General features: G+C 36.8%; 1 protein-coding gene across 7 annotated transcripts in view; it reads left to right on the forward strand.

Annotated features, from left to right (window-relative positions):
• UNC79 (unc-79 homolog, NALCN channel complex subunit) overlaps positions 1-18,644 on the forward strand; it is a 104,618-nt gene that overhangs the window by 82,934 nt on the left and 3,040 nt on the right. For all 7 annotated transcript variants that reach the window (XM_079308602.1, XM_079308604.1, XM_079308603.1 and 4 more), the window contains 7 exons: positions 2,282-2,386; positions 6,137-6,214; positions 8,647-8,736; positions 12,107-12,282; positions 13,885-14,071; positions 15,403-15,600; positions 17,175-17,252. In XM_079308602.1, the coding sequence (XP_079164728.1) occupies positions 2,282-2,386; positions 6,137-6,214; positions 8,647-8,736; positions 12,107-12,282; positions 13,885-14,071; positions 15,403-15,600; positions 17,175-17,252 (912 nt within the window). The remainder of the gene's footprint in view (positions 1-2,281; positions 2,387-6,136; positions 6,215-8,646; positions 8,737-12,106; positions 12,283-13,884; positions 14,072-15,402; positions 15,601-17,174; positions 17,253-18,644) is intronic.

Raw genomic sequence — 18,644 nt, forward strand, 5'->3', positions numbered from 1 at the left:
GGGAGTTGTAATCATCAGCTAACTTGAGTGTGACACTGCACACTCAGGTCTGGGAAGGCATATGATGGTGGGAAGGGACACTCTTCCTGGGGAATTCTAATAAGTAATCAGGATTTGTTTACACCATGGGTATTTTGCATCGTTCTGGTTCTCCATTCCCATTCAGAATATTGTAGGATCAGAGAAAGTTCAGATAATGATAGCAAGAATGATCAAATAGTTGGAGTTCCACATACAGAGCAACTAAGAGCTCTTCACTCTGAAAGAGAAGCAAGTGATGGGAATGTGAGAGAGGTCTGCAGGCCACAGATGATCCAGACAGGGATGGGTAATTCCATTCCTTTCCAGTGTAAAGAACATACTAGTTCCTGTAAACTAGTCCAAGTAAAGGGAAGTGATTCTTCAATGTGTGTGACTTTTTGCTAAGTACCATTTGTGCTAAAGGTTGGCATGAGTCCCAGAGGTCAATGGACAGTTACATGGAAGAGAAATATTTTGAGAGTTTTGAATTATACAGAAACCACACTGAGCTCAGAAATTCCCTGAGCTGAAAATAGTTGGTGAAATTATACATGCTTGCCTTGTTCTTCCTTTTGCTTCTGCTTGTGACCTTGTTGGAGATAACTTACTGAAGACATTTGTTCCCATCTGACCTCTCCTGGATATTCTTATATTGTATATTTTTTATCAGAGCACCACTCATGCATGTGGAATGTGTGACTTTTGAATATTTATCCCCTCAAGTAATGGTTTCATAATACAGCTGATCCTGGAGTGTTAGCTTCCTGCAATTTTAGCTGCCTTGACTGCAGCAGTATAGTCAGACAAGGACAAGGACAAGGACTGCAGTTTGGGACCCATTCTGTCATCTGAATGTGTTATCTGTCTGCACACTCCATGTAATTGAAGAGGAAACCAGGAGCTTGAAGTAGGGTCTCTTGAGTCACAAACTGGCATCATAACTTCCATGAAATACATATCATTCTGGTGTTTTGGCAGTTTCTCTCAAATCAAGGCCTGATATTTAAAATCTGTTTGCATTCAAAGATGTGTGAGTGCTGTAGGAGACATGCACTATTGCTGCAAGCTTTGTTTGGCAGTGTGATACACAGGTAGTGTGGGGACATCAGTCCTCTGGAGAGGATCACTGGTGGCTGCTTGGTCTGCTGCAACAGAAGCTCACTCTCACTCTCAGCTGCTCCTGTGTGCAGCTGGAGGTGACCTTGGTATTGTCTCTCAACAAAACTTCTCTGAGGAATAGAGAAATGATCCCATTTTACATGTTTTGTGGAGAAACTGAGGCCCTGACTGAGCGGAAATTTTCACACATTTAACTTAAGTGAGCAGACAAGTGCATAGGATGTACAAGATGGAGGATATTGGGTTTTAGATTTTAAGCACACTTTGGATATGCTCTCGTTATTAGACAATTTATCTCCTCTCTAATGGTTGTCTGAAGTAGAGCACGGTGCTCCTGCTTATCAGTTCTTGAGTTGCTGTGGTCAATAGCAGGTTATAGATTTGTTTCACTTTTTTTTAATCTTACCATTTAAAGTTAGAGAATGTCAAAGTAAGATGTATAACAAGCCCATCTTATCTCTTGTATCTCCTTGCTGACTCAGCCCTACAACTCTATTCTTAGACTTCTGTGTTCTAATCTCCACTGGCTGATTTCCCCCTATGTTTGAAAGTGTTTCTGTTTGGAGCAGCTGTAGCCAAGACTGTTTTTATTGTGGTAGTGGAAAAGTACTGCCAGTCTAATGAGTGGAAATAGATGGTCCAAGCAGCTGTAGTGGAGGCACTCTTTTTTTATTGGGGAATAACCACTGAAAAAGGGTATGGTGAAATGTAGACTGTTTTTAGCAGATTCAGTGAAAGAATAATCCTAAATACTATACCAGTTTTGTTCTTCTCTGTCATTTCTTTCTGCTTCCATCTTTTCTCTTTTTATGGAACTACTTAATGAAAGCTTTGTTTGCATACCTGGGCTTTATAACTATTGTATAAAATCTAGCTGTATTTCATATGTGAAATATTAAATCTTGGATATAATATCTGGTAAAACATCAAAGAAAAATCCACCTTCATTGATGTCTGTTCAGTTAAGTCTGTAGAATTATATAAAACATGAGTGATGTTGGGTTTTTTTTTAAGACAGCAGAAATCAGTACATTTTTGTAACTCTGTTATTCTCAAACTTAGATAAAATGTATCTTTATGGTTTACTAGTGGCTGTCAGTGAATTTCAGCACATTCATAATTCTGTGTTTTTTTGTTGCAGGAAAGGGACAAATTCTACTTGACACGCTGTGTTATACTGGAGTTACTGCAGGCACTCAAATTAAAGTCACCCTTACCAGACCTGAATCTGCTGCTATTGGTGCAGGTACAGGAAATTCTGATGCAATTCTCATACTGATCCTGGCTTGGCCCAGGTGAGGGAGTGGGGCAGAGGCTGAAGAACCAAGTGCAACATGGTTACAGAAAGTACCAACAATGTCTGGGGAAGCAAGAACTTTTTAAATGCAAATTCAGTTGCATTTGGATGCATTGGTGTACTCATTTAGGCTCCTACATTAAAATTTAAGAAAATAAGTTTGGAATCCAAATTTCACTAATGATAATGACCTGTGCGTCACTGCTGATGTACTGAAGATCACAGAATACATATTGAGTTGGAAGGGACCCATAAGATTGAGTCCATTGAGTTTTCTGTCATGTCCTAATGGGGAGCTGCCCCTGCTGCTGCCTTGTCTTCCTGTCCTGGCCTCAAACCCTGTCCCCAGCTTGTGTGGGAAGGGCTGCTATGTGATCATGGGTCACAGCTCAGTTTCAGGCAGTAAGCTTGTCTCCAGTTTCTGAAGGCCATTTTCTTTTGACCTGTAGTTTTCCAGCAAAGAATATATTGACACTATTTCTGCTGCTTTCATTCTGTGGAGTCAACCTAGTCAAGCTACCATTGGAAAATAGGAGGAAATAAGATACATACTTGTGAAAACTTTTGCCTCCAAGAAGGCAAGTGCAGCACAGTTTGGCATCACAAGCCTGTCCCATGAAAACAATTTGCTGAAGTCCATCAAATGTAATCACAGGTAGTGGGCTCTCATTGTTTACAATGAGATAATGGTATGCTAGGAACTTAAATTTAGAAACTTAAAATTATAGGGGACCAGCATAACAGCACTTCATAAGGTCCAGGTGAGGTGTTGATTACATAGACCCCTCATAATACTTCCAGCATCACAGCTCCATTCACTTTTTCCCTTCCCATTATGAGTCAAAGCTTCATGTAGCTTACTATGGACTCATTTTCTTTTGAATACTGGTACATTACTCATAGTAAGTAAGGGATTGCCAGATGACAGAGAAATAATACTGACAAATACTGACAAAAGTATATAGCAGTTAGGATAACTCTGAAAACAATTATTATGCCATCAGTGTTAGGAGAAGAAGTTGGGAAGGGAAGAATAACACATGGGTTTTTTTCTTTTGATGGTTATGGGTTGTTTTCAAAAATCCATTTAAGTTGAAAAGCATAAGTTTGTCTTTTTTAAAAATTATTATTAAACCCAAACTTATTTTTTTCAGTCCCAGTCAATACCATCAATACCACTGACCTCTTTTTGTCTCTTAGGGCTGCAGTGATGCATCTTGAGACCATGGACATTGGTTTTTTTGACTTGAACTGACTTTTCCTTTATTACAGAATAAAGCAATTATTCTGCATTACTACTGTAGTTCAGTCCTGTGGCTACCCCAAAGCATGAAAATCCCCTAGTCCAGTCCTTCCTGAATTTGTCATTTGAGAATGCAAACAGGCCACGTCAGTATTGGCAGTGGGGTTTAACTAATTTACACTTGCACTTCATATTGAGTCAATTGCCTGAGAGACCCAATAAGCAAATCTCTCTCTTACATTACCTTTATCTCATAAAGATAAAATGGTAATTGCCTGGGTTTTCCTCCTAGCACTGTTCCCATATGCTGTATTCACTTTGGGATGTATTCATACCTTACACAACAGCATCTAATGTGGATATAAATGTCTTTTATGATGTCTCTCTTTCAGAGGCTGATGAAGTGATTCATATTTCCTGCTATCCAAAGCAGCCAGCTTCTGTTTTTATGCAGTCAGTGGTGAAGAATAGGGGTTGTATTCAGACCATCTGCCATAGATGCCTACTGGAGGCATGATGAGTGCTTCTGCCATTGACTGTGCAAATTGGCAGCTCTCAGTAGTATGTGGTCTGAGTCACTCAACAGCCTCTGGAATTGCAATACCATAGTAACCACTAAGCCCTTCTTAAGCACCACTGTAATTTAAGAAATCTATCAGTAAAAATGCATGTATCTCTTATTTTAAAAATTTTCTTTGGTGCCATTAATAGGATGAAGGGATAAGTTCACCACTTTACCTCACAAAGCCACTACAATATTAATTCAAATGGTATGCTTTTGAATGAAAAAAGCCATAGCAGAGTTAACACAGCACCAGATGGAAATGGTTTTAATTTCCAGTAGTCATGTCTCCATGGACATGTTAGCCTGTGTGCAAGATTCCATATAGACAGAATACAGAGATTCTGTCAAAATGTTCCAGATAACAAAAGAGCTAGGAGCACTTTAATTTAATGATAGATCAGTCGTGGGCTGACTAACAAAGGAGTTCCTAGAAAGGTACATTTGACACCCACATTTATCCAGATTACATAGTGCCATCAGTGTCACCAGTGACATTAAGGCTAAGATGAGACTTAACTTTATCCCACTTCACAAAGAATGAGAATTTTTAACCAGCTCACTTCAATCTTTGCTTAGGTGTCCTGGATGATAAAGGGTACAGAAAAACTGTCTCCTTGATTTGTCCCAGCAAATGAAAGCCATCATGTACATGCTGCTGTTCCATGGGTTTCCATAGGAACTGCTTCTTCACACAGCATTTTATTTCCCAGTGCTTTTCTCCTGCTCACATTTCATCAGCACACATCTTCAGGATTTCCATTGACTTCAGATTATACTGGTGTGTCTTTAGAATTTGTCTGTTCAGTCATTCTCTAAGATTCAGTGCACCTGATCTGTTTGATTGTAAAGCTGGTGGAAGTGTAAGAGTAAATTCTAGGGCTCTAAAGGATATTTTGAAATACTTTCATGAAGAGCAGTCAGTCATTGAGAGCACTGTTTATATACATGCATTAGACAACCATCAGATATGGTAATCAGTATCTGTCTCAGTTTATGAAATTACTATGATATCAATTCATTTTTAATAAGAAGGAGGATTAAGATTAGACCTTACTTGACATTATTTTCTGTCTGCTCTCAGGAAGTTACATTGCATCACTATGGACAAAAATTGCTCAAGTGCAGATATAATGTTAGGACAAGAAGTTGGACAGGCAGAAGTAGGACAGGCAAATAATTTGCAAGGTGCCCAATGCATTATTAAAGTTTATAATGATTAAATAACAGCATTAGCAAGTTTAATGGATGAATGATGTGGACATTGGAGATTTTAGGTCAAGGGATTTGAAAACAAACAGAAACAAGAAAAAAGGTAAACTAAAAACATAAGAAAAGCAATACTCTACTGTAATAGCATGACACTGGTCATCTCTTAGAAATAGCTTGTTTATGTGGTATTGTGCAGAAGTTATACCAGACCATACTAGTATGTTGACAACTTCAAAGCTCTTCATGTAATTCATCATTGTAGAACTTGTATGAACATGTTATAATATCTCAGTGAAGAATATGCCATCCTGCCTTATAATTATCATGGTTCACTCTATAATGAAAGAGGAGCATTTGATAAATGGAAGAAATAGCAATTTTTTTTCCATAAAGGATGTATCATTTTTTACACAATATTCTTCAAATTGCTCCTGCACAGCATATTTGTTAATTAGGCACAATAAAGTCAGATTTTTTTTCAAAAAAATTATCTCATTTATAGTGGAGAGTTAAGTAGGTTGTTTATAAAGAAAGAGATCTCTAAAGGCAAATTACCATGAATAAAAGCAAGAAGAGATCTGAACTGATTTTAATGAAGTAATGAATAAATTATTAGTGTCTTCAGGTTCCTTAAAAATAATTCAAAATAACTTTAATTTCTTCTTCTTTAATTTCTTCTTAGTTTGTTTGTGCAGATGCTGGAACAAAATTAGCTGAGTCAACAATCCTACATAAACAGATGATTGCCTCAATGCCTGGAGTAAGTATTGAACCAAAGTCCATTTCTTAGTTCTGTTATTCTGATTTTTTAAAAAATACATCTTATTCAGTTTGTTTTGCTTCATTTTAATGCTTTTTCCTTTTCATTTCTCCTCTGGCAAGACTGTTACAGGCAGAGGTTGAGATGCTTCATCCTTTTTATAAATGGTGGAAAAGTTCTGAATTTGATGTTGCTTTCCTTGCTTTCAATGACAACCTTTAACTGTAACTGACTTTTTATAGTGAAAACCTATGCTCAGAAATACAAATCTAAGATCTGCAGTTCTCAGGCCAGCTGAGTGCATCAAAAAATGGTAACTGGATGGAAAGCCACAAACCATTGCCTCCATTCTCACAAAAGATTATCTGATTAAAGAAGGGAGTTAATGGTATTTTTCTTGTATTGTGTAAGTCATTCATCTATATCCTGCTGGTGAGTGTAGCTAAATTACAAGTCCTCCTAATTGCCTGGGCACTGAATATGCACCTGATGAATATGGGAGGAAGTAGCACAATGTGAGATCTTGACTTGTTCCATGACACATGTGACTGAGTACCCAAGCAGATGGGAAAGGCTTAGCCAAGGTTTGCTTCACAAGCTGAGTGAGGAAAAGTTATTTCCCTGTGTGTGTGACAGCTTTAGGGATGACTTAATAGGATCTTTCCCATGTATCTTCTGAAATGTGTGATGTTTTAAATGCCAATCTTTAATTATACCTTTGCTCCTAATAGGATATTTTAATTTATACTTGCTTTGAATAGATAGACTAACACTGGTGTTACAAGGTATGATAGGAACATGATCATTTCAGAATAAATCATAGAAAATTAGGCTGCCTACTGCTTGCATGAAACAGAATAAGTTGTTGGAGAGAAGTCTTGTGCAACTGAGCATTTATTTTCAGAGACTGTTTCATAATTCTATTATTCAATATTCTAGAATCTAGGTTGAATCCTTAGTGCACATAAACTGGATGGAGGACATACTGACAGGGTTCCCAGTGACCATATTTTACTGGTTTTTATTCTGTCATGGAAACTGGCAGGAACAACATTTGAAAAGCCAGAAGGTGGCATAGTAAGGTAACATAGAAAAATGAAGAATGCTCAGGTCAGTTGTTTAAATATAGAATGCTAGCAGTTTTTTTAAATTTCAGCCACTAAAACTCAATTGTGGCTTAACAATTATGTGACTGAAACTAAATTTAGTTCATTTGTATACTCAGGATAATCAGCTTCTATACTTCAAAGTGCAGGTAATCAAAAGTAGGTCAAAGAACAGTAGTTTTCTTCTGTTAACTTCACTGCAGTGTTCTTCCCTGAGCCTATGACTTGGGATAAAGTAGATTTTGGTGACTTCAAAAAGATACCTAATTTAATAATGTGATCATTTAACCTCAAAAGTTAAGCATTTATTTTACTTGGCTGCTAAGAATGAGGCATCCATAGTTCCTGTTGAATTCAGACAGCATTATCTTCACCTCAGACCATAAACATCTAAACAGAGGTCTGTGTGATACCTAGTGGGTCAGTAGTATCACCTTTGGAAAGCTGCCCTGCAGGGTTCTCTGATCTATTCAAAGCCCTTATTTCATCTGACAGCTTTGTTCCATTCACTGCTTTATGCACCTCAGGCACATCTTGTGCTAGCTCAGGGCCAGATTCACATTTATCACTGTTCTAGGAAAAGGATTATGAAAATTTGTAGTGCATGAATACAGCAAGCACCACATTGAGTCCTTTTGTTTTCCCTTTGAGATTGTTTTTGCTGTGGCACAGGTGGCTTTTCAATAAGCTTATACCTTTATGATCTAACTGGAGCTTAAGTGCCATTAAGATACTGTAGTTTGAATGCTTTTTCTTCAGAAATATACATGAAATATTCTTTAGTTATTGCAAAAAGGAAAAAAAAATACATTTCAGTGATGTTCATTTTAATGATGTTTACACATAAAATACCTGAAGTTATTTAAACTGTTTTCCATTGTGATTAATGTGAAATAAGAGCATCTCTGCCTGTGACTGAATTTTGTTTTCTTTGATTGTACTGATTGGCTCTAATTGCAGAAATGCTCAGCTGTTTTTGAAAAACTTGAGTTGGTCAATTCTCATCAAGTTTTTAAGACTTTGATTCTGGACCACTGTAAATTTCAGGATGATATGACAAGAATATTTTTGAAAGTTTCATGAGTTAATCTTTTATTGCTGTCATAGATAAGAGCATTTTATGATGCATGAAGAAATTACAGCAGCTGGGCTATCTTCTTATACTATAATCAGATAAGAGAACATAATACACTGAGAAGAAGAACATCAAAGAATACCTATTCCTAACTACTCTAACTAAAAAGTAAAATAAAGAACTTGAGACAGACCAGTTGTATTCTGGTGAAGCAAAACCTGGTTCTTAAACTTCCTTTTTTTATATTTTAGTGTGGAACAGCAGCAATGGAATGCATGAGGCAGTATGTTGGGGAAGTGCTGGATTTCATTGCAGATATGCATACATTAACCAAATTGAAGGTTGGTTCTGACATCCATTGATCTGAAGTGTTTGAGTTTTTTTGACAAAAATATGTTTTCTGTGAGGAGCTTGCCTGGGAGACACTGTGGGAAGTATTTGAGGATGACTGACAGTTATTTCTTTGCTTTCTCTTTAAAAAAAGTATTGGTGCTGTTACAGATTTAGAGACTTCTGTGACATCAGTAAAAAGTAGCTTATGTGGTGTTGAAATGGAGGCTGATTCAAATATCATGAGCACACAATAAAAATGCAGGCATGATTTTTCTGAAATGTTGATGTTAAGCAAATGTCATTCCAAAGGCACTGTGAGAAGTGGTTGTGTTTAATATAACCCAGGGAAGCACAAAACTTCTTGCCTGTACAAGTACACTCTTGTGGAGAAATCCTGTGTCTCTTGTAGACCCAAATAGACCCTTAAATTAATTGGAAGTTCAGAGGTAATTAAAATACAGTAATTGACCTAAAAAAGGGGGTGTCCTTTTTTTAATGGATGCTGTTGTTTTCATTGTCAGGTTATGTTCTGTTGAGGAGGGGAAAAACCAAATAGCTCTTACCTCTGTAGTCCAAACTGCATTTTGGTTTCTTCATATCAGTTGGATGACAGATTGTTAACAGGAGTGATAGGAAAATACTTCTCTTAACATAAAATATTTTATTTAGGAATACATTTCATAAAAAGATTCCAGTAATCATTAGCTAATCAAAACCTAGAATTTCCGTTTCATGGAGGAATTTTATATTCCTATTAAATTTCCTACAGAATGGAAATTCTCTAAGATGTTTTGAAAAATAAATAGTCTAAGTAACATTGCTACTCTGAAGTTTATTTATGAAGCAATGAGATGAGAATGCTTACCCTACTAGTTTCTTGCACACTCACTTGCCCACTGTCCCTCTGGCCCCTCAACCCCACCTTATGCCCCAGAGGGGTCACCTTATTGCATGTTAGTAATACCACAAAGGAAAGAGAATCCCAGCTAAACTGAAACTTGGGTCTTGAAACTCACTGTAACTATTTTACTAGACAAAATACTCCTTTTCTTAAATTCTTACCCTGTTGACCGTGAATTCCCTTGAATTAAAAAAAAAAAAAAATAGTATAAGGGAAGCAACATGTTCTGCTGGAGTAGAAATTTACCAAAGCACAGAGTAATTAGTCATTTGAAGCTGAATTGGATTGCCTCCCCACTCTGTCCTCTTAAGTTACTCAACAATTTCTGTTAAAGTTCAGAAATCCTTTCAGAATATTTAGGCAATTGAATCATAAATGAGGCAAGAGATATATCTGGTTTGCTAGTTCCACAGGAAAAAAAATGAGCTTACCTGAAACCAGGAATGGGGAAAATTTGTCTATAAATACTTGCAAGTATCCTCACTCCTGTGTAAAATGTTTCTGTAGAAAACTTTCTGTCATTGAGCTGTAGTTTGATTTTTAGAATTGTTCTTACAGTGCTGAAGACTGGTGATTGCTTCTTATCCTCAGTGGGACTATTTATTTTTTAAAATTTTATATATTGATATAGGTAGAACATGAACTAAAACTTTTACCCATGTTTTCACTTTCATATTTTGAAACTGGGCAAAGAAGCTTCCCAAATCAGTCATCTGGCCATTTAAAACTAAGTCAGAAATGTCATGTAGTTTTCATTTAGCCATGTAATACAGGAATCTGAGTACAAAATTAACATAATAGGAGAGTCAAATATGAACATAATTTTATATATTGCAAAGAATAAGGTTTTCTGGATTACAGAATTAAAAAGCAATTTTTATTTAAACAGATAAAACTTACTTTGTGGTTACAACATGTTTGAGAAAATATATGTAAGCATTTCTAAGTTTACAAGTGGTCAAAACCTCAAACAAATTAACATCTAGATTTAAATTTTTGCAAGCTCATTTAGTACATTTACTTACATTGCTTGGGTTTTATTGACAGAGGTGTTACTCCCTAGGAAGTGATTCCTAAGATCAGCTGGTTGTACAATTTCTTTCCACAAGTGTGTATTATCAGCAGCATCTGTGGTTATATCTGTGGTATAGAATGCCATGTGGTTTATATGGCCAGTAACAATCCCAACAGCAAAAGCTGATTTTTAAATGTTGCTTTTCAAATTTGGAAACTTCTACTCTCTGTAGGAATTCAGAGAATAGACATAGTTAATGTTGTTTATTTATACTCAATATCATCTTTTACATATTCAAGAGTAATTTCTTTGAAAGAGGCCATTTTCAGTCCTGTATATTAGGAATTACTACACTAAGAAAAAAGGTATAAATGATAATTTTCAAGATAATTGCATTTCAGTGTACTGTTTCTGTTCAGTTTATTTTTCCCTTTGAGATAACATCCTAATTGGTAAAGCTTTGCAGGATTTTGTTTAGAAAATTCCACCTTTTTTTGAGATTTATAATGTATTTTCCTGCATAACTGTCTATCCTTTTTACCTGTCTTTATAACAAAAATCATTAAGTATTCATGCTGTTGCATAGGGATTTTTTTCTCTTGAAAGAGACTGTAAGTAAATGCAATTTGAGAGTGTAAGTTTCTAGGGTCAGATACTTATCTGTTAGAAAAATATTACTGGTCCACTGATTTTTATCCTGTTATAATAATTGAGTAACTGATGACCTGATTTTCTTGTGTGAAGCATATGGCTCTCCTTTTAAGCAAGCAACTGCAGCTAGCATGTGTTCTGGTGTAGTCTAGTACCAGAAGGTAATGCAAAGTTAGCTTAATAGAAATACAGAATTATCTCAAGGAGCAGCAGTGAAGCATCCCTTAAAACTGGCAAAGCAGGATAAATTACCTTTACAGGCATAAATATTTGAGTGTTTCTTGGTAAGAGGTTTGGCTCTTTTTATTGCCAGAGTTTAAAGGCATTTTTAAGTGAATACTGCAATATAACTGACTAGTGCAATATAGTAATATTGCTGGTGAATGAGAGCTTCTTTCTGAACCTGTAAACGGAATATTGCACATGGAAGGTATTCCCTGCCCAGATACTGTCTTGTTAAATGGTTAGATTTTTTTATTTTTACCTAAGCTCTCTGGATGTGCAAGCATTAGTTTGTATTTATCAGCTGTTGAGTTTGCTGATACAAAAGCTGCCTATACATTTTGCCCAATTTATATTTTGTCTGGCCTCTTGGAATTGTGGCCCTCTGTGGAAAGATATGTATCACACAGGTGTTACTAATAGAGGGATTGGAGAATTTTTAAGAATATATTTTTGAGCTTTATTTTGAAGACACAGAGATCCTGAGAAGGAATTGAAGGGAGTGAAATAGAATATGCTGATTTTCTGGAAGAACTTAGTTAAAGCAAAATACTCTTTTTGGGTAGGAAATCAGATCTTTGCCTTGCAGAGTCACATGAAGACTTGTTCTCAGCCACTGCATGAAGACACATTTGGTGGACATCTGAAAGTTGGCTTAGCTCAGATTGCTGCTATGGAAATCACCCGGGGAAACCACAGGGACAACAAAGCTGTGATCCGGTATTTGCCTTGGCTTTACCATCCTCCTTCAGCAATGCAGCAAGGGTGAGAATGCTTTTCCACAAAAGGAATGCTACAATGGGTTAGAAAGCTGCACAAAATTATGTTTTTATTGTCAGATTCTGTAGATTAGACCTAGAGTGGGACATTGAAAGAGCTGCTCGGCAGCTCCCTGATCCTCAACTGAGGAGTTTGTCAATGTAGTATTTAAAGTACCTGACAAAGAAATAGTGGAGATAACTCCAGGGGTTGGACTGGAGTAACACTGGAAATTAACTTGATTCTGGGTCTAGGTGCAGGCAGTGAAAAACACACAAGCACTTGATCAGTCCTAGAATTACAGAAAATACTCTCTGAATTACCGGCAATACAATGGGAAATGGCCTTTGAAATTATGGAGTACAAATGAGTGAGAACTCTTGAGTGTAGGTCTACTAGTGTGTGATAAAGTAACAACTTCACCTGGCTAAAGCTAAATGAGAGAAATACTGCTTGAGATGTTTTCTGTCCCTTTTCACTGTGAGAAATCCTGATGTACAGTGTTTTATTTTCTAAAAAAAAGGGGAGTACTGTGCCTTGTGTTACAGTGACAAGTTGTTTTGAGTGTAGGCAATTGGACAGTGTTTCAACAACCTGTATTCCTGTACTAGCTTTGTCCCAGACTACCTGTCCAGGATTCTGGGGACTAAGTTGTTTAGGCTCCAGTCTTTTAGATACATCTGCATGTGCTTTTATGTGGAGCATATCTGCTTTTGAAAATAATGGAGTGCTTATCTCCCTGCTTTATTACATGTAAAAAAAGGAACACGTGTTCTGAATTGAAAGTAATGAATTACTCTAAGATCCTATAGAGACTTGAGGAAGAGCATTGTATCAGATTTTATTAAAAAACAAAAATTAATGGAATGCCTCTTGGGTAATATGAGTCTTTGACAATGACATCAAATTAGAAACTAAAACCAGCAGAGACTGTGGCCTAGTAAATAGTGATTTATTGATGGAAAAACAATTACTTTTTTCCTGTGCCTATGAATTCAAATGAGTATTTAGTCAGAGCTTGGAAGCAGCAAAGGGATGGACAAGATATCACCAGTAAAGGGCTCTTCCTTTTTAGATCGTATAAGCACACTGCTTTGCAATTAGACACTGTACTAGATGGTGGAGAAATATTAAAGTGTCACAAAAAAGCATAGTCCCTGCCCTCAGAAACACAATCCAAATGTGAAAGGAGAGGCTAAAGAACAGAAATTACCTCCACTTTACCAGTGGAGAGCTGGAACCCAGTGGAAGTTAAGGCAGGTGTGTGGAGTCCAGAGGAGCTGAGAGGAGCATTTCCACTTGGGCAATCCTTCCCATTTGATGATATCTGTATAAAAAATCATTGTATGTGGAAGCAATGAATCTGTGAATGCTTTAACTTTTTATAGAAATTGTTTCTTAGACCCACCAAATACCTTCTATTGGACTTGTAGATGGTATGTCAAGGCCACCAAGTTTGGTGTGGTTGGAATCTTCCCACAAGGTGTACCAACAATCTGTGTCTCCAGCACACTGAGACTGCATCTGCCAAATGTGCAAAAGGAGACTCCACATTTGGGGAAAGCCAGAAAACTTAGTATCATTGTAAAATCTGCTCTTTCTTGACAGGCCCAAAGAGTTCATAGAATGTGTCTCACACATTCGTTTGCTGTCCTGGCTACTTCTGGGGTCTCTGACACACAATGTTGTCTGTCCAAATTCTCCATCATCTTGCATGCCTATTCCACTGGATGCAGGTTCACAAATTGCTGACCACCTTATTGTTATTCTGATTGGGTTTCCAGAGCAATCAAAGGTAAGGCATTATGTGTTTTAAGTAGAGATATGTTATGTATTGGCCTTATTGCAAACATTTATTTTAAGATAAAAGGAGGGGTAAATCCTTAATAAAACCCAGGACCCAGGGAAAGGAATCTTTATACAGTTTTTCTTACATGCTAGAAAACTGATGAAATTAGTACACTTAAGTTTAAAGTTTGGCAATTTCAAAATGTCTGAACACAGGAGTGAGGAAAGAAAAGCTGAATTCTGGATTGAACTTTCAGCAGTGACCATCTCTGTGGCAAATCTCTCTGGTGGTTATTTATTCTTGTTGTATATTTGCATTAGATAGCATGTAAATAATTTTATGATCAAAATAATTACAAACAGTGATGATTCAAGCACAACTTTTTTCCTCAGGTGTTCAGGACAAGAAGAGTTATTGCAGATTATAAGACATTTGTGACTGACAGTAGTTGAACACAAATATAGCAGCAGTCTTTGACACCAATCAGGTTTTTATTAGTGACAGAAACAGAATGACAACACATTTATCTTACACATAAAATCCCCTTTTCTTTCCCTCCACCCAGCCAAGACACTGGTGCTTCCCATTCATTTCTTTGGCCGTTTTTTGGTCTTTCAAATACCTCCTTCCAGTTACCAGGCAACCATTGCAATGTTTGGAGCAGTCATACTGCCACAGAGCATGAATCCCTCTTGCACTTGCACACTGAGAAAGCATCTCTGACCAGAAGCATCTTTCTTGTAATGAAGTAGTTAAAGTCCAGCAGTCCTGGAGGCTCAGACACTGTGATCTATAACAAGGAGATCAGCAAGGAGCCATGCCTGAGTATGCAAAATGAATTCTCTTTCCTTGACTGCTTCCTTGTGACTATGAGCAGTCCCAGCAAAGCAGAAATGGATGACAGATTAACAGAACAGATGTAACATCATGTATTTTGTATGATAACTGTCCTTTCAGGTTCTGAAGTGGAGTCATATGTGCCAGAGCCTTCTGCAGTGGAGATTTCCATTAAGAAAGTTTCGGAAATAGTCCTGAATACCTGTTTTGCTAAACAAACTTTCTTTTAAAGGGACTGACCTTAGTGCCTGGCACTTCAATGGCATGGGAGCATATTTGCAAATGCAGTTTTTGGTCTGAAAAAATAAAACCATATTTAAAACATGGAAAAGACATTTTCAAGTGTATTTGACTTACTAGTTCCTAATGGGAGAGAAATGGGAAAGTGAGAGGCAAAACTGCACAGTGGGACAGACACATGGCAGGGATGGAAAGCCTCTGCACTGTATCCCAATGCACTTGTTTAAATAAACATTTTCTTCTGTTTTCTGTTTTTACAGACATCTGTTCTACACATGTGTTCCCTGTTCCATGCATTTATATTTGCTCAGCTCTGGACAGTGTATTGTGAACAAACAGCAGTAGCTCCGACAGTCCAGAATCAGAATGAGTTTAGCTTTACAGCCATCCTCACAGCCCTGGAGTTCTGGAGCAGAGTGACACCCAGCATCCTGCAGCTAATGGCACATAACAAAGTGGTAAGTCAGGTGCTGCAGACAGATTTAGTACAGATTTGGTGCAGATTAAACTCAGAGGAGGCTTGGCACTGTTTTAATGAGATACAACAGGCTATGAATAACATCATAAAGTGACTTTGATGCTTTTGAGAAATTAAAGGGATAGCTAATTAGTAGTGATTTAACCTCACAGTGGGCCTGAAACAGGATATAGCCAGAACCTGCCTGAAACAGCATCAGGGGCTTGAGTCGCTGCTTGTTGGATTAAGAGCTGTTCATCCCATCTCATTTTGTGCATATTCCTGCTCTTAACTGTGGACTGTTGTTTTATCTGATTCTGCCTTGCAGCAGAAAGGAACTGTTCTAGGATAATTCTGTGAAAATCCATTTTATTATTTTTTTGCCATGTGGTGGTGAAAAAATAAACAACTGCTGACAACTGGCCACCCATAATTCAAGGGTTTCTCATCAAAAATAAACGACATAAATATCTCTTGAAACATTTTTGAGTAATGAGTGACTGGAGGGAGGCATCTCTAGAGATAAGATTTAAAAGGGAGATGTTCACTGTGTTCATAAATCATCCCTACTGTTTGCTTGGAAATAGCCTTTAAACATTTGTTTATCCCAAATACTCTCTTCTGTTGGAGCAATTTTGTGCAATAAGAACCCAATAAGGAAAGGGAAGTATGCATTTCCAACCAGCCAGTTGTTTGGTCAGATACAAAAGCCTCTTGTCAAGCCCTAGGACAAGAAAATCACTGGGAAGTCTCAAGTTCCCATCCTTGTTCTGAAAGTATATCATTATGTAGCTTCAGAGCCACAGTTTTTAACTCTCTGTCTCAGCTCTTGCTCTGTGAAATGTAGATAATAATACTTGCCTGTCTCACAGGCATGTTGTGGGGTTAGTTAGTTAGTGTTTTGAAAGCGCTTTGAAGATGAAAAGTACAACATAAAAGCTAAGTTTATTATTATCAAGGGGAATTTACATGTAGTTTAGACAGGCACTGTAAATAGTCATTGCTGGCTCAGAGTGTTTGTCTTGTACCTGTGAATTTACACAATATAAAACATAAAAAGCTGTCTACTACCAAATAATTCATATTTGCATCTGTCATAAATTATGATACAAAATGGAAGAATTACAGACTAGCTGTCAGTTCAAAACAATAAATTGTCTTTTGATGGGGGATAAAAAGATAGGTTTTGTGAGCATGTTAATTTTCAAAGATTCAATAAATAAAAATACCCATTTCTGACACACAGATTGATGAGAATTACATAGCGAGGACATAAAAAACAATTTATGATGTCTGAAAAGAACAAAGCCAAAGACAAAGTGTGGTAAGAATTAAAATACATCAAGGGTTGAAATACTTAACAGATACATGTTACCACACTGGGGCAAAACTAAATAAAGTAAAAACATCCCATATGTGCTTATGTAATATTTAATCTTGTGTGTCAGTGGTTGATAAATGCACACCTTGTGGTTCAGTGTAACTGCCTAACAAATAAAGGAAGATCCTTCTTAGAGGTTGTTGGCTTATCTTACCACATTAATTTGTTTTTATGCTTGATTTTTCTTTTCCAAGATGGTAGAAATGGTGTGCCTGCATGTGATCAGCTTGATGGAAGCTTTACAAGAATGCAACTCTACTATCTTTGTAAAGGTAGGTATACCATACTATGAATTTGTTAAATGATATTGCCTGATTATTATGATTTCTAAACGTATTCTTCTCTGCTTCCCCTCCCACTCAAAAAAAAAAAGAAAAAGTGGAAGAAACTGAAGTTGAATGTTAATGCTACAATATACCCAGAAGAGCGTAATGAAAAATAAAATCCATGATAGGAAGACAAGACCACAATTCTCAAATTCAAGTTCTCCTGATTTTTTTAAAATGAACATCTAATTTACTTCCTCTTTCCATTGCCACTAATGTCAGTAATGATCTTATTAATCTAATAGACACAGCTAATGTCACTGACTTTGAGAAACTCAAAGCTAGTGCCTGAATTTTCAGCCACTCTGTATCTTTTAATCATCATATGTCCTTTGCAATGTCCTCTGTGTACTGATGCTCACATTCTTTTAGGTGGACAAACTTTTTCCACAGTGGTTTTCTTGTTGTTATATGTGTATGAGTTGTTTGTTTGGAAATGCACAGTCAGTTTTCCATGGGTTGTCACAGTGTTTGCAGAAGGGTTGAGGTAGTCTCACGAGCATAAATCAATTTTACTATCCTTTTTTATGTTTTCCAAATACAAGAGAGTTTCCACAGAAGTAGTTAAGGTTAATATAGTTCTTCTGTTGCCATAAAGGAAATTTCTGACTTGCTTTACTCCAGTCTTTTATGATCAAGCAAGAATTGAAAGTAAAGTAGCTAAAATTGAAGATCTTTATGTCAACTGACATTAAAGTATCCACACTCATTGTGAAAATACATTTGTAATGGCTTGATTCACTACAGAAATTCTGTCACTAAGGGATGTTAAAGTGATTATAGCTATGTCTGAAAGACATATGGGGTTCTCTTTTAGACAGTCCAGGATGTTCAGAATTTGACAAAGATGAAGAGTGGCTTTAAAGCTGTGAAAAGAGAGGCCTTTAGGGCCAAATCCGTGTCATCCGTGTCACAAATCAAATGAGTGCTTTCAGAGGGATATGTTTGAGAGTATATATCAAAATAATGCTAAGTCAGGTTAAAAGGACATTGTTGTTACTATAAAATCAAGCTCATAAAACTGTGGAACTCTGAGTTAAGTGCTAAGCTTTCATGTTTAGTGGATGGGAGATGGAAGAGAAAAACTTGGGTGACCAAATTCCCTTTACTCAGCCCTAAAGTGAAATCCCGCATGAACAACATACATTTAAAAATTAAACTGGAGTCAATATAGTTCTGTTGAAAATATAAACAAAAAATTTGATAGTGTCTGACAGCACTCTGTTCTTCCAGCTGTTCTTTCCAACTAGTGTTTTGTATTCTTCCTTTGTGAAGAAAAGGCTGGCTGAGGATTAGTTAAAACTCAAGTGCTTCCATAAAAATGTCTTCTTGTGTGAC

The sequence above is a fragment of the Erithacus rubecula genome (assembly GCF_903797595.1).
Source record: "Erithacus rubecula genome assembly, chromosome: 6".
In the NCBI taxonomy this organism is placed as follows: Eukaryota; Metazoa; Chordata; class Aves; order Passeriformes; family Muscicapidae; genus Erithacus; species Erithacus rubecula.